Source organism: Saimiri boliviensis, chromosome 6 (assembly GCF_048565385.1).
Source record: "Saimiri boliviensis isolate mSaiBol1 chromosome 6, mSaiBol1.pri, whole genome shotgun sequence".
Taxonomy (NCBI): domain Eukaryota; kingdom Metazoa; phylum Chordata; class Mammalia; order Primates; family Cebidae; genus Saimiri; species Saimiri boliviensis.
In genome coordinates this window covers 112,881,387-112,898,410 of record NC_133454.1, presented here as the reverse complement: position 1 = coordinate 112,898,410, position 17,024 = coordinate 112,881,387, and the positions used below count along the sequence as shown (strand labels likewise).

At 47.1% G+C, this 17,024-nt stretch overlaps 1 protein-coding gene across 2 annotated transcripts in view; it reads left to right on the top strand.

Moving 5' to 3' along the window:
• Window positions 1–560: 560 nt before the first annotated feature.
• Window positions 561–17,024, top strand: part of SYT13 (synaptotagmin 13) — a 44,438-nt gene continuing 27,974 nt past the window's right edge. For both annotated transcript variants that reach the window (XR_012518162.1, XM_003920021.4), the window contains exon 1: window positions 561–904. Coding sequence is in view for 1 of the 2 variants with exons in the window: in XM_003920021.4 (XP_003920070.1) it covers window positions 722–904 (183 nt within the window). In the remaining variant the exon portion in view is untranslated. The remainder of the gene's footprint in view (window positions 905–17,024) is intronic.

Sequence of the window (17,024 nt, the reverse complement as noted above, 5' to 3'; positions counted from 1 at the left end):
CATCTATATATAAAGATAAGAATACCTGCTGATTGAATTAGGTAACAAAGGTGAACTCTTGGGTAACCCTCACGGGATGCAGCTGTGCCGTTCACCTTCAGCAGGACACAGGTGCAGCTTCAACCCAAACACCCCATGGGTTCCCTCTACCCGTGGCCTGTGCCTTTTCCCTGTAAGAACCATCACCCAGGTTGGGGAGCTGGGAAATCTCCAGCTTTGTGTTTGAAAAGCTCTCAAAGGACCCAATTTGACAGCCACCTTGGCCAGCTGCTGGGGGAAAAGGAGGGTGAGCAAGGGGCTAGTAGTCTGGGAAAGTGACTCCTGGAGTCGCAGACCGGGATGGAGCCCAGGTTTGTCCTCGAACACAGGGTGACCTCCTCAAGCTCCAGCACTTCCTGGGCCAAATTGTCCCCTTTTGTACACAAAGCATTAAGACTGGCCTGAAACAGCCCCAAGGCTCCTTCCACCTGGAAGGCTCCGGCTCCCGGTGGGGTGGGGGTCCGGTCACGTGTTGGCGGGGAGGGGGGTGCCGGTTGACGCTGCTCCTCCGGGTGCAGCCTCCTCTGACGTCCTCGCAGCCGTCCTCCCTCCCTCCGTCCCCGCCCCTCTGGCGGCGGGAGAGCGGCTGGCTCGCCCTGATCCCGGGAGCTGCCTGGAGGCGGGCCCGGCCCCGGGAAGGTGCGCGGCGGCGGGACCCAGCCCCTCGCTGGGAGCAGGCATCATGGTGCTGTCGGTGCCTGTGATCGCGCTGGGCGCCACGCTGGGCACGGCCACCAGCATCCTCGCGCTGTGCGGGGTCACCTGCCTGTGTCGGCACATGCACCCCAAGAAGGGGCTGCTGCCGCGGGACCAGGACCCCGACCCGGAGAAGGCGAAGCCGGGCGTGCTCCGGTCGGCACAACAGGTGAGCGGGGGGCGGCGCGCTGGCCCTCCCTGGGCGAGGGGCGAGGGGAGAGGCGGGGTCGCAGGGCAGCTGCAGAGGGGGAAATGGGGTGGGAGGCGGGCGTGGATCTTTGCGCGACAAAGCTTGGCGGGGAGAGGGGACGGCAGAGGCGCTGGAGGACAGGCCAAGGAGTCAAAAAGGTAGGGGGATGGGAGAAGCTGGGGGATGGGGGAGACGTGGGGGAGAATTAGAGAGGGGGGTTCTTGTGGGGACTGAGAGAAGAATGGGGGCCAACAGAGAGCTAAAGGGAGGGGACAGGAAAGGGGACTTGGATAAGAATTAGGGCTGAGAGGGGTAAGAGAAGAGGGAGGTTGGGAGGGCAATCACCAGGGTTGTAGAAGATCCTGAGAGGATCTAGAGAATGAGGAGCTTGCAGAATTGGGAAGAGGACTGGGGTCGGGGGCGGGGGGGCGGGGAGTGGTTGTGGAGCCAGGGTAGGGCAAGCTCTGCCAGAGCTGAGAAGAGGGAATGCCTGGAAAGCCAGAGGGGAGGTGGCCACGGTCCTGCAGGAGCTGGGGAGCTAGGGGGTCTGGAGAGGGAATCCCAGAGGAGCCTGAAGGGTTCTCCCCCACCCCCCAGCAGCTCTGAGCTCTAGCCGGTCAGAGGAGGTTGCTATGGCCGCCCCCAAGATGTCTCTGCAGATATCCCTGGAGACAAGAGAGCTTTTATCCCATGTATTTGCTCACGGCCAGAGCCCCTTGGTGCAGGAAACAGGCATATTCCCATTGTAAAGAGCAGCAGAAGGGATCTGGGGAAGCAGTTTGGAAGGATTTCCCTGCATAGGATGTGACCTCCAGGATGCATTTCTGCAGAGTGCCGAATGTTCTCTAGAGAACCAAGAGTCAGAGTCTTGCTAGAGTGATTTGAGGAAGGCTGGCCCGGGGGCAGGGGCATGACTTATAGGCTCTCCTAAAGGCCCTCTAGATCCCTTATAGACCGTGTCATTCCAGGAGTGACACTAAAATGCTGTGGCTCCATCTTCCTTTTTCCAATCAATAATTCAAAAGCTCAGAGGACACAGTGGCATGGGCCCATGTCAGTCACTGTACAGGGAGGGTAGAGAGGAAATGGCTGCTGTCCTTGAGGCACTTATAGTCCAGAAACAGTGACATTGACACTGGCTTAATAGGAACAGGCTGCACAGCAGGATGTGGGACTGGGACGATCTGGAAATGGGAATAATGGACTCTCCACTGGTCAGAGGTTGGAGGCCCTTCTCCAGAAGCTGTGGCCGGCTGCCTCTCAACCTTCTCTGCTGTCCGACATACTTGAGGAACAGCCACTCTCCTGCCTTTCAGTGATGTCTCTTCAGACACTGTCTCCTCCCCTTCCCAGAGAGAACCACTGGGAAAGTAGCTGGTGTAAATGACCTCTAAGGTCTCTTCCAACTCTTTGTCTTATTGATGACCAGTAGTCCACAGAACGGCTGATCATCTGTTAAAGACAAACCAGATTGTGTCTCTTCCCTGCTTCAAGTCCTCCACAACTTCTTTCTGATCTTGGAAGAGGTCACAGCAAATCATGACATAGCACACACTGTGTGCCAGGTGCACTGTTCAGAGTGCTTTACACTAATTAATGCGTTTCACGACCCAGTGAGGGAGCCATACGATGATCCTAACTTAAAGATGAGGAAACCGAGGCTCAGAGAAGGTGAATGACTTGCCTATAGCTGCACAGCTAGAGAAGTTGTAGAGCCAGACTCTGGCTGAGCTAGTCTGATTCTGGAGGCCACGTGATTAGCAACTCCTCTCCATCCCTCACTTTCTTTGACGTGGCAGGTGTCTGCCTCTCCAGCCAAGCTCATGTCAGTTTCTTCCTTCATCAGCAGTCTTGGCCTCTCTGGATTTACGATTATTCTTTAAGGACACCAAGCTCTTTCCTGCCCTTTCATTTTTCTCTGGCCTTTCACACAAATAGCTCCTTCTCATCCTTCAGGTCTTTTTCTGTTTAAAGTCTCAGGGAGGATTTTGCCTCCTGACACATGAAACAAAACACCCCCTTCCTGTTATCCTCTCCCATATTGTTCCTTTCAAATCCTTTTATGGCACTCTTTACACTGGGAAGCAATCTTTCATAGTTACTTACTGGTGTAATATTTATTCCCAGCACCTACGCAGTGCCTGAAAACTAGTAGGTGCCCAATAAGAAATTGTGGATGAATAAAGTCATCTCAGGGGCCATCGGGGGGTGGGGGGATTATTGTCTTCAAATGTGGGTGCATGTACTATGTCTTTGTAACCAAGTGCCAGCTCAGTAGGGGCACAATCAATATTTGTTGATGTGTGATACCTGCCCATCCACATTCCCTTACCTGGTTCCCTCAGTGACAAGGATTTGGGCAAGTTGGGGCTGAATCTACAGGCATGAATCTGTTGAAGCTGAGATCTCACCATGACTTAATTGCCATTGTTCTCAGATTTGTTTAGCCAATGGCCCAGATGAAGTAAACAGAGAGAAGACAACCAATTGGCATTTCAACAAAAGTAAAGAAGGTGGTGTTAGGGGTGGCAGACAGACAGGAGGGTGATGTATGTGGCACCTGCTGACAAGGAGAGCAAGATCAGGGAAGTTCTCTGAGGATGTTCCTTAAGGAAGGAAGGTATGGGGGCTGGAGAACAGGACTCTGGATGACTGTAATCCCAACAGAGGTTTCCAATGCTTAATAGCCAGTCTCTGTAACTCACTAGTTGTGGCTGTTGGAAAAATTCTTTGGGTTTGGAGGCCATTCCTAGAAATCTGATTTCCGACCCTGAATGGCTGGATGAAGTTGAAGTTTCTAGTGATTTTGAAAAGAATTTGGAGTTTTCCTAGGGGTTTTGTTTGTTTATTTTGAGACAGGGTCCGACTCCTTTACCCAGGCTGGAGTGCAATGGTGTGATCATGGCTCACTGAAACCTTGACTTCCTGGGCTCAGGTGATCCTCCCACCTCAGCCACCCAAGTAGCTGGGAATACAGGCACATGCCACCATGCCTGGCTAATATTTTTGGTATGTTTTGTCATGAGGGGGGGGGTCTCACCGTTGCCTAGACTGGTCTTGAACTCCTGGCCTCAAACAAGTTGCTTGCCTCGGCCTCTCAAACTGTTATAGGCATGAATCACTGAGCTCAGCCCCCAGGTGTTTTTAATCTGGTTCCACAAACCTCCCACCAAGGGGTCTGTAGATAGCATTTAAAGGTTGTGGTCTTGGCTAGGAAAAAACCTACGTCATTATTTTTACTTACCTATAACTGAAACAGTATTTTCTGTAAGTAGGAGTAGCAACAGAAACCACAATGTATTATCCATACCTGTGACTTTGTCCCCAAGGGAAATCACAGATAGCTTGGTAGCACATTACAGCTCTTGCAGATGGTTCACATTAGATTTACGCTCATCTCTCATTCTAAATTATGGTAGTTATTAAATCTTCTGCTGGACTCTGTTATTTAATGAATTAATAAAGAAGCAAACATATAGCTACTTTACAATTTGGTTTTATTAGATAGTCCTTTGTAGCCTTGAGTCTTTTATTTTCTGCTTTTTCCAACAATTCAGAGGAAGTGTCCCTAGGCAGCCCTCGGCCATTTATTACCTCTCACGCCTCAAGCCGGCTTCAAGTTACATACAAATTCTTTGCTTTACTGAAATCTACACTCTGGACCCTTTATCCTGCCTTCTTAGACAATGCCTCGCTCTCACTCTTGGGCAGCCCTTCCAGGCATGCAAGGAATTCAGTCTTACTATGCCTCCCACTCCTGACCTGGCTGGTCACCTGGGACCTCTCTGTCATCAGCCTAGCTCTAGAAGCTTGATCATGAGGCAGTGACCTGACAGCTTGAGCAAGGAGACAGAGCACGGGGGCAAAGCGAGCATGATGGTTTCTCCTTCACCGTTACTTCTGAATCTATTAGTGAGTGGCGGCCAGACCCGTGGGTTCCTGCCTCTGATTTTCCTCATCACGCTTCTCCACACAGGCTGCCACTCAGCCCACTTCTGGGTCCTCTCGTAGGAAGCCCTCCTTTTGCCCAACCTAAAGAACTTGGGAGCGAGCCAGGAGAACCGCTCTTTCCCTTCACCCCACGCCTCAGTCCTATACCCCTACCACTTGGCAGCCACCCGTGTCCTGTTTTCAGAAAACCTTCCTTTGCGTGACCTGGTTTTCTCCCCACACGGCGCCTACCTTGCTGTGCACTTAAGTGAATCTTTTCAAATGCCAGAGAGGTCCCCTGGGTGAGCCCAGTGCTATCTCTTTGAAGCTAACACATGGCCAAAGGCTTTATTGAAGTTACTTGGCCCTCAGCAGGGCCACACATTTTTTTAAGACAGAGTCACATTTTTTTTAAGACAGAGTCTCCCTCTGTTGCCCAGGCTGCAGTGCAGTGGCATGATCTCAGCTCATGGCAACCTCCACCTCCTAGGCTAAAGTGATTCTCCTGCTTCAGCACCCTGAGTAGCTGGGATTATAGTGTGCCATGATGCCTGGCTAACTTTCTGTAATTTTAGTAGAGGCAGGGTTTGCCATGTTGGCCAGGCTGGTCTAAACTTCCTGAGCTTATGTGATCTGCCCACCTTGGCCTCCCAAAGTGCTGGGGTTATAAATGTGAGCCACTGCTTCTGGTCCCCAGGCCTGTGCCATCCACACCCTCAGCCTCCCACTGTCATATGTGATCAAACTCTACAATCCCATCCTCTTTCCAGCAGAGTCGGGATCACTGAAGTGGCTTCCAATGGAACCTTAGTAGATTAGCTCTAGAGTTTTACAAAATAATGTAAATAAGTGCTGAATTTCTTTCCTCCCTTTCCTCCCTCCCTCCTTCCTTCCTTCCCTGCCTCCTTCCTTCCTTCCTTCCTTCTTTTTTTGACAGTCTTGCTCTGTCATCCAGAATGGAGCACAGTGGCGGGACCTCAGCTCACTGCAACCTCTCTCTCCTGTGTTCAAGCAATTCTTTTGCCTCAGCCTCCCAAGTAGCTGGGATTACAGGTGCCCACCGCCATGCCTGGCTAATTTTTTGTGTGTTTTTAGTAGAGATGGGGTTTCTCCATGTTGGCCAGGCTAGTCTTGAACTCCTGACCTCAGGTGATCCACCTGCCTCGGCCTCCCAAAGTGCTGAGATTACAGGCATGAGCCACTGCGCCCGGCCTGAATTTCTGTCGAACAACATATGTATCGTGGAATCTTCTCAAGATCAGAGAATTTTTCCTTGTATTCTTGACAATGTCCGGTATGATGCCGAACTCATGGCAATGTTTTGAATCAAATCATTACCTTGCAGCCTAACACTGAATAAAAGAGGAAAGACACAAAGGAGTACAAACTGCCTGGGCTCCCCGACACAGGCTTTGAAACCAGCACGGTTTATTTATAGTGTTACCCTGGGGGACAGGAAATGACTGCAGCGGGTGGGTGGGAGGGCTTCTGGGCTTTTGTTCCTGCTCTGCCTCCTGACGTGGGTGCTGGTTACAGGGGTGTGTTTACTTTGTGAAGATGCATCCAGCTCTTCATTTATGATTTATGTACTTTGCTGTATGCAGTTATATGTCAGTAAGGTTTTTATTAAAAAGTGTCATATTGTGACACGTTTGTGAACATTAATTGAGTACCAGCCCAGTATTTTTCTTCAGAGGAGGACTTCAGGGCTATATTCAAGAGATGTGAGCCTCCTTTTTCTTTCTTTTCTTTTTTTATTTAACTGCTTCCTCAGCCCTGTTTGCTTTCTGCTGTTTTTCCCATAGCCACCTCTTGTGTGCTGCATAAAGGATTCCCGCTTGGGATTGGGACTTTAAGACCATCACTGTGACGCTATTAGTCCTTCCACCTCTCCTCCTCTTCCTTTGTCCTCTAGAGCAACACCTTCTCTGATCGGTGTTAATTCATACATGTGAGAGTGAGGATGGACATGTGCTGCATTCATTAGTTCATTCATCAAAGATTAATAAGTACATACTAGGCCTTGGGATATGGCAATGGAAAGACAGACATATGCTCTTCTTGATAAATGGGAAGACAGACAATAAAACAAGCAATTGCCATGATAGGGGAAGCACAGGGAAACTTGGGAACCCTGGGTGGGGGGTATTATTTCTGCCTTCAGCCTAAAGTAGAACTTTATCCAGTGTGGGCTGGTTATTCTCCTGAGGTCTCCCCTGTACCTTAATGAGCACAGGATGCCCACAAATTGCTAACCCCACTCCTGGAACTGATTCAACTCTGGAAGGCTGTAAGGTCTGATGTCCATGGATTCTGAGACTTTCAAAGGACTAATTTTCTAGCTTACTATTAGCTGATCACCTGACTGGTGAAATGACCCATTCATATAAACCACCACCACCACAACAACGTATTTCCATAGAGTAATAAATAACAGTGATAGACTGGCTAACATTTATCAAGTTCTTTAAATGTGCCAGTCACTGTTCTAAGCATTTTAACCATATTAAAATGTTTTTTGGGACAGAATCTCGCTTTACCATGGCATGATCATGGCTCACTGCTGCCTCGATCTTCTGAGCTCAAGTGATCCTCCCACCTCAGCCTCCCAAATAGCTGGTAATACAGTCATGTGCCACCATGCCTGGCTAATTTCTTTTAGATTTATTTTTGTTTAGAGAGGGAAGGATGTTGGGGGCTCCACACAGGCTCATTGTCCACATTATTCTGTGTTGCCCAGGCTGGTCTTGCACTCCTGGGCTCAAGCCATCCTCCTGGCTTGGCCTCCCAAAGTGCTAGAATTACCAGTGTGATCCACTGTGCCTGGCCATAACCATATTAATTTTAATTATCACAATAGCTCTATCAAATGTGCATAGTTATTATTTTTTATTTTACAGAAGAAATGTTAAACACAGAAAGCTTAAGTAACATATTCAGTGGGAGAGCTGGGAATAAAATTTACAAAATTTGGCTTCAGAGCCCACACTTTCGACTGCTAGGCTGGAGATTAGCAGAAAAAAAGTAGTCAAAATTTTATCTGAGCCATTGTGTTTCCCCAGATATGGCATGAAAGTGTCTATAAATACGCATCTTTGCGGGTCAACTTCAGAAACCTTTCCCAATGCTTTGGATAGCTTTGCTGCTGCCATCACACTTCAGGCATTGGGTGCAGCCCAGGGCCCTCCAGAGAGATTTTACACAGTAAACATGTTTGGGCTGGTTGCTTAGCAACATGGAAGACAGTATGAATTTTTCATCAAGAAATTCGCATATTTCGAGGAGATGAGCACATACCCCTTGGAAATACTAGGTTCTTCAAAGCACTCACATGTGGACCCCTAAGCCTGTGTCCCTTAGTCTTTTTCCAGTGACAGGTCTGACCCGTCCCATCTCCCTTCCTCTCCTAGTTCCTTCTTTTGGTACAGTTTGTAGATAATTCAGATACGTGGCTCTTCTCTTCATGGAATTGACGATTCACTAGCACCTTTTGTTAACTCCAGCAGAAGACGGTGCTGCATCCTTTTCAGATTTTTAGATACTGGCCAAGTTATGAGGAGGTACCTGGGGCATAGGAAGAGGGATAGAGAGGCCATTGGATCACGACGAAGGAAACACCTGAAAGACAAACCAGAGATTGGTTCCAAGTCTTTGCAATTTTGAATAGTGCTGCAATAAACACACGTGTGCATATGTCTTTATAGTAGAATGATTTTTGTAATCCTTTGGGTATATACACAAAATCACAGTGGCTAGCAAGTTTTTAACAAATGTTTGCTGTCTGTATTGAATGCCCATTAAAATAAGTCCAGATGGGCAACCCGTAGAAACATTTCATTGTTCGTAAGTCTCGTGAGAAAAAATGGAGTGTGCGTGCAGCCATCTTGGCTGCCCTGTTCTTCCAGCAAGTTTGCACCCGCTGCTCTGTCCATCAAATATGTTCTTATTGTGATCTTTCCCATTCTGTTCCCCCAAGCTTTAGCCCCTCATGAGTCCCACTCTGATTCACCCCGATACCTGGGCCCTGCAAACCCCGTCTAATCGAGGCAGTATTTGGCATCTTTCATTATTTCCTTACATATCAATACTGTCAGGCCAGTGCGGTGGCTGGAGTAGCCTTACCCCTCTCCAGAGCCAGTTGCTGCCCACCCAATGAACCTTCAGGAGTAGTTCAGTAAGTCCCGATTCATTAGCTAAAGGGTGCTTTCATTGCCTTATGTTATAGAAAGGTCCTGGGAGATTTTTTACCCAGTGCTTAAGAATGTTACAATGATATTTGGGGAAGTTGATTGGGGTTTGGGGGTGGACTTGGAATGCTTTGTAATTTCTCCCATTAAAATAACGGAGTTCCAGTGCCTGCTTTCTGAAATTTGCTAATCAGCATGTTTCTAGGAACAGATCAGAGTCAAATAATGAGGGGGAGTTGCATATATGAATCTGAATGAAAATAAGAGTAAAGGGGAGAGGGGTCCTGTGAGAATTCTGTGAAATTGAGTCAGTCCATCTGGCATAGACCCTAGAGTATTTTGACATATTTCATTGACTCTTCTCACTAACCCCGCCTCCACTCATTAAGTCTAAGACATGCTTTTCCCTCATAGAAAATCGAGCAGGACTTAGCACATAGCAAGGGGAACCGAGGAGACATGTCGAATGACTGAATACATTGATGAATGGATGGGTAGACAAGTGAGGAGGCAGGGATCTGTGGGGCCGCCACTTCTGCTTGTAGCCAAAATAAAAGCTGCAGGTTCAGAGAGGCAGGGGAGGGTGCTGAGTTCACCGAGGCATCTCTGTGCTTGCCTTCAGTGGCGTTATCAAGAAATCAAGTCAAGCAGGGAGTGTGTGGTAACTTCACTTTTTACAGATTTCTCTCCCTTCGATTCTCTGTTCATCTGGCTAATGTCAGAGAGAGTTTTTAAAACCTTCAGTTGCAAGGCCAATGAGGTAATACCCAAGGAGGCCTTTTATGTGGAAGAGCATTATAAACCACACAGGTTGGACTCGCTGGTAAGAACGGCACGATGAAAAGGCTGTAGGTTTATTGAGGCAGGGTTGCAAAGACTTCACTTTTCAAATAGAATTAAGAAGGATGTTTTGGAAAAGATCGTGTTTGAAGAGGAAGATAAGGTTGGGAAAAAGCAGTTTGGTAGGGCAACTAGAATAGTCGATTGAAACAGCTGCAAGTCTAGAATATCTCCTGTTAGCTTGAAGCTTATTCTGCATTTTTGAATCCCCCTGCACCCCACTTCTCAGAGCATATTGCCGAGCATCTTAAAATACACTTTCATTTCCAGCACAGTCACTTCCCATAGAAGGAAGGGGAAGCTATCAGAGAGAAATACAGTGAAGGCAGTGATGTGGCATGAAGAGAAAATATCCACATGATTTGGAGGGCTTCGCTGAACATTCTTTGCAAGTGCGTCATCTAATGATCTTGTCTCTTACTAGCAAATGGAACAGATCCTTTAGGTGGCAACATGACTATCACCCTTTGTACAACAGCCTCCATACAAGACACCTAGAGACAAAGGACAGACAGGAATGAACATGAGATTAGGTGCCTCCTAATCTCACCATACTGTAGCCTTGCATTTGATTTTGGTACCCCCTGGAATTAATTTTAGGTAACAATCTTTGAGACCACTCAAAAGAAAAAATTAACTCAGCATGAAAACGTTGATTTTTATAATCAAGATGCTGAGCTAAAATGGGAATCAAATGAGACTTAAAAACCTGACTTTGAATTCAAACTCTACCATTTTCTAGCCAGATCACCATGGCCATTCTGAATCCCCGTTTCCTCATTTATGAAACAGATTCTACAAGGTTCTCTAAGGTCATATGGAAGAATGAATGAGATGACACTTATGAAAGCACCCAATAGATTCAGCACCTGCCATTGCTCAAAGGATATTTTAAAGAATCTGTGAATTGCTGGGAGCAGCAACTCACACCTTTAATCCCAGCACTTTGGGACACTGAGGCAGGTGGATCGCGAGGTCAAGAGATCGAGACCATCCTGAGCAACATGGTGAAACCCTGTCTCTGCTAAAAATACAAAAATTAGCTGGGCATGGTGGTGCGTGCCTGTAATCCCAGATACTTGGAGGCTGAGGCAGGAGAATCACTTGAACCAGGGAGTTGGAGGATGCAGTGAGCTGAGATAGCTCCATTGCACTTCAGCCTGGTGACAGTGAGACTCTGTCTCAAAACAAACAAACAAAAAACCAGAATCTGTGAATTGCTTTATTATTTATCCTTTACCAAAGCAATGACTTCTCTAGTCACCCTGCGGGAAAGAAAAAATTCGTTAAGAGTATTCCAGATGTGATAAATGAAATGTGTCTGCTAGAATGAAAAGGGGAGCATGAACGTTCCACTTCTAGGATGATTATTCCTTCAATAAATATGTCTTACATACCTGCTACGTGCAAGGCACTGAGTTTGCCCTCAGGGCAGTGCAGTGACAAGGCAGAACCCATCCCTGACCTCATGCAGTTAATATTCTAGAGGGAAAGATAGAGATGTTCATCGCAGTCATATACATAAATATATATTTACAATGGTGGTGTAACGAGGGAGCTCAGAGTATCTCCCAGGGCAGTGACACATGATTACTGCTCTGATCCTCAACATCTCAGGAGACCCCTTTCATACGTGTATATTTAATTATTTGTAAAGCGTATAAATGTTTATATAGAATGTATATTTCTGTACAAATACCTCATGCACATAATGAAGCATGCACAAAGACAGACCTTTTAAAACAGTAAGATAAAAATAAATTCTAAAATGAAATCCCGTTTACTTTCTCCATACCCCAAATGGACTGTCTTGCACACCTCTGTGGCATACAGATAGTGGCATTTACTAGGTAAAGGCATTGGGGATGAGGGCTTGAAATAGTCTAGGGACAGGCATGTGCAAAGGCCCTGTGCAAAAAAAGAACTATCACTTACGAAGAACTGAAAGAAGGTCGAAGTAGGCAGAGCATGGAGAGCACAGGAAGGAGTGAGGAGAAGTGAGGGGTAGGTGAGGCCAGGGAGGGCCACACGGGGCCTTCTGGGCCACTGCAAGTATTTGGGTTTTAGTCTAAGAGCAGTGGAAGCTACTGAAAGGTCTCAGGCCAGAAATGACATAGTTGGATTTGGGTTGCGCAAAGATCGTTCTGACTGCTGTGTGGAGAACAGATTGGATGGGAGAGCCGCGGAAGTGGGGATACAAGGGGGGAGGTTATGGAGAGAGACAATGATGGCTTGGGCAGGTGGCAGCAGCGGTTTGGGGAGGTGACTGGGAAACAGACTGGCTTTGTCAATGGGCTGGGTACGGGCTCAGGAAGAGAAAAGAGTTAGAGAGGACACCTGAGTTTTCCACTTATCCAACTGGGTGGCGGCATTTAGTGAAACAGGGAACACTCAGAAAAGATGAGGTCATGACTGGTAAGTCCTGTGTCCACTTTCATGTAGGTCAAGTGGGAGGAGTCTTGGAGGCGTCTCCATGAAGAGGCCAGTTGTGCCTGTGGATCTGTAGGTCCGGTCTTCGCAGTGTAGGTCAGGCTGGAGATGTGTGTAGGGGAACCATGTATAAGAGTTCACAAGCACAGCCCTGAGTGTGGTTAGGACCGTGGGAGGAAGAGAGCAGAGTGAAAGGGAGGAAGGACCTGAAACAAGAGCTGGTGGACGCTGACATTGAATGACCAAGCAGGGCGTGTCTACAGGTAGGCAAGGAGGAGTGGCAAGAGAGGAAGGAGGAAAACCGGGAAATGTCATGTCAATAATAACAATAAGAGAAGAAGCCAGTCTAAGGGGAAGGGGTTCATCAACTGGGAAGGCCAACTGCTGAAAAGTCAAATATATTAAAATCTAAAAATATCTGTAGGAATTAGACCATGAAAGTCATTGGTGGTCTTGGAAATCATCAGTGCCCTTCAGCAGGCTGATGGGGTCTTTTAGAGATGGGTGGTGACTCGGGTAAATGAGGAAATGAAGACAACAGGGACAGACAATTCTTTTGAGATGTTTGGCTACAAAGGGGTTAGGGCAGTAGCTGAGCAGGGAACTAGAAGTCAAAGGAATACTGAGTACATTTAAAATCTGATGAGAAGAAACCAGTTGGAAAAGAAAGATGTATATTCAAGAGACTGGGAGAGAGAGACTGAAAACAGGTAATGTGGGGCTTCTGCAGGTGCCAGTGGAATGCGGTACAAGACTCGGGTAGAAGGTCTCGTCATGGAGGGATGCAAGGATGCACCGGCCACCAGGTACCGGGAGGGCCTGTGTGCAGGCTTCTTGTAGACCAAGGATGGCAGGTTCATGTGTCTGGAAGCAGGATGCTAAGGGGCCTCCATTCTCTTAGTTTCTTTTCTTTTTTCTCATGAAGGAAGTCTGGGGAGAGTGGAGAAATTCTCACATGCAGGCTTGAAGGAGGAGTTTGGGAAAAGGATCTCCAGGCAGGTCGGAGAACCTACTGAGGTTGGTGACATGACTTTGTCGTGGAGCCCTCTGCCCTGTCGAATGACTCCAGCAGCTCACACTCATCACAGTACAGTTGGGCCCATCCAGCATCAATTGGAGTTTTGCCAGATGGCATCAGGGAGAGGATGGGGAGCCAGGAGGGGTTTTAAGACTCTAGACGGTGTTGTTGAAATGATAGGCTGTGGAATCAAATTAGAGAAGTTGGACACTGAAGTAAACAGAGGAGAGAGTAGATGGCTCCCTGGTCTTAGCTGAGGAAGGACAGTTGTGGAGGGGTCCAGCCAGATGGCTGGAATGAAGGGAGGCTGAGGCCGAGGGTGCGACGCTTCGTGGGGGTCCTGAGAGTAAGATGCCCCATGGGTCAGAGGTGCCAGAACCATCCTTTAGTTCCCCCACCAGGCAGGTAGGGGTTGGGGTGAGGGGGCAGAGTTAGAGTAAATAATTGATGTGCTTAAAGCTATTATGGAGAAGAACAAGCTATCAACAGGCAAATGAGTCAGAACCAGGAAGCCAGCAGTCAATGTGCCATGTGGTGTTTCTGGAATTGTTCTTCATTTTGGGAAAATACGAGACTTCCTCTCATGGAGGAGCACCTTGAATCTGCAAGCTCTGAGGCCATGGGATCAGGCAGGGTGGTTGTGGCCGTGTGCTGGAGCCTGGCTGTACTGGTGGCTTAGAGTCTGGAAAGGGGAGTTGATCCCGCGGCCTGGGATGTAGGTGACATCTGCAGCTCTACAGACTGGTCCAGGCAGAGGCACAGCAGGCCCAGGGCCTCCTAGGAACAGGGGAGGGGTGCTCTGCTGCTGTAGCTGCTGCCCTGTGACTCCCCCGGGCGACCTTTGGGAGCTGCACTAATTGCAACAGTGAATGAAATGGTAATTGGATTAATACATGGCATTAATAACAAAGTCCTCATTAATCGACTACTGTGATGTGACTTTATGTGTTAGATGTGCAGAGTGGGGGAGGCACTTAGGCTTTGGGTTCCAGTGCTAATCCACCCCTTCCTTGATGACCTGTGACCACCATCTATGACAACCTTCCTTTGGCTCAATCTGGCCACCTGTTAACAGTGTCATCATGGCTGAATTGTTGTTGGGGATTAAATCAAATAATACATTAATGATTTTGCCCAGAGCATAGTAAGTGCTGAGCTGGAAACCATTCCCTTATGCCTCCAGAACCCCTGAAAGCTCCCTTCTCAACCCCAAACCTGCTTCTTCCCCACCACCTACTCCAAGCCTATCCCCATTTTCCCCCCCTCCACACACTGGCCCAGAAGGTCCCTGCCTATCGGCTGCATTGCCCAACTCCCCTGCCTTTTGGCATCAGGTGGAGTTGGCCCAAAGGACACTTGAGGACAGGGGGAGTGTGAGGGGCTTCCATCGCCCCTGCTCCCTCCCTGCTAGGTGCCTGGGGGGTGGCTACATCCTCAGCTGAAGGCCTTACATCCTGCCAGGTCGCTGTCTTCGTTCATCACCCTGACCTGTTTCCAGTGACCTCTCCTGCTTTGTGCCCCTTCAGGCCTAGGGATGTTAGCAGTGCCCAGCCCCTGCAAAGTCACCATTCCTTGTTGGCTTTCTTCACCCTCCATACATTTGTATATATCTGCTTTGTGAAATTCTCCTCAATTACCCAGTTAGAATGTGCCATCTGTTCATGTAAAACCGTTATTGATGGCATATCAATCCATGTTAGCTATTATTACCAACCCTAATAATTAATAATAATAAAGGAAGAGTCTGTGAGAGGAAGTGTGCCAGTGAAATTGGCAAAACTCAGGACCAGCAGTGATAACACCCTCAATTTGCACGAGCTTCTATTGTTTAGAAGCCGCTTTCATCTTCCCATTTGATTCAGCATCTACCCTGATGCTTTGTGTGTCTTGAAACCTTTAGTACATGATTGCCAAACAGATACACCTGCGGGTAGGAAGCTTTGGGGCTGTTGTTCTCATTTTGAAAATCTTGGAGTGAGCTGAGGAAAAATGGTTCTCATTTATAGTAATTTGGAGTCAGGTACTCTGATATCACTGAACTTCCATGCTCATATCATATTTGGGAACATTTTGTAGACCGTTTGATTGTTGGCCCATGTAATGCAGATGGAAATCTATTACGTTTGCATCTCATTTAAAAGAAGGAACAGCTAGTGTGTGTGTGTGTGTGTGTGTGTGTGTGTGTGTGTGTGTGTTTAGTAGAGACGCGGTTTCACTGTGTTAGCTGAGGTTCTCGATTTCCTGACCTCATGATCTGCCCGTCTCGGCCTCCCAAAGTTTTGGAATTACAGGTGTGAGATTTTTATCTATCTTTTCATAAGTTTAAATCAGGAATAGCAAATGTCTTTCATTTTGCGTATCAATCCCTATTAATGGATGGTAGCTTCCTGGAGCCTTAAGCTCAACCAACACCCTGAGCTCAGCAGGAAATAATGCTTTGATCAATTAGCCGAATGTGCTGTGAACGTAGGGTAGGAGAATTGGGGCGTAAGCACCTCGTATTCCCCCATTATGGAATAGCTCGTCTCCACCATGGGATGATAAACTCTCTGAGGGCAGGGACTTAACTCATGTACCTCCCATGGTATGTAGGGTGGGCAAACAGATAATTGGGAGGCAACGAGTATGTTCTGATTTCTGTTTGACAGCAATATGATGTGGAGTGGTTTGACTTAAAACCAAAATATAAGGAGAATCTAGTTAAAACAGCCTCTTGCCTTGGTTTTGAAATTATATTTTACAACTCAGCTGGTTTTTAAACTTCTGGGTTAGAGATTGATGTGCCTGAATAAAAGTGGATGGATGTCTTAGATTAGTGGTTCTCTGCACTTTTTTTTTCTGTATTGCATCACTTTTAATGGGTGATATTCACATGGGTGTGATGGTTCTGTAGACTTACATCCTTTCTCCTCCACTAAGAAAAGCCTATCAGAATGCAAAAGCGTGAAAGAGGTCTTATTATAAGGATAACCTTGAATATATGTTAATCAATTTTTAAATGGACACAAAATCAAATTTTTGTGCTTTACTTTATAATATATTGGCACAATAACAGCGTTATAGCAGTTGCCCTAGATAGTGGTTTCATCAATTGTCTGAGCACCATGGAATCGAGTAATCCTATAGCTGGTCTGAGAGAATATTCTAACTTCAATGCCAAGGTAACTGACATATAAACAAACTTTTCAGCCTTTAATACAAAAATGACTTTCTTGGGAAAAGAACAGTAAAACTATGGACACCCCAAATGAGAAATTGAGAAAAAAAGGTCTAAAGTATTTAAATGAACCAATCTTAAACAATTGTGTTCCTATCTGGCAGAAGTTTTCAAAGATGCAGAGCTGATATCCTTCCTCTATACATGGACTCGGTTTAACAGGAAGACTTTGAGTCCCTAGAAAATCAGTACAGTGGGACAGGGTAGGGGGCAGAAGTGGAAATTTTGGAAATCAAAGTCAAATTTTTGGAGTCACAGAGACGGTGCGCTGAGGTGAAACACATTGCTGACAGCCTCGTTGTGGCCACTAGAGATGGAAAAATAAGGTTAGGGTGGCTGGAGTGAAAAGGCTGTGTTCAAGCCCAGATTACTGACCTTTTAAAATACAGCAGTTTACAATGAGTGTTGATGAGGTTACAACATAGTCTTGACATTGCCTTTGTTCAGGGCACAGATGAAACACATTTCCTGCACAAA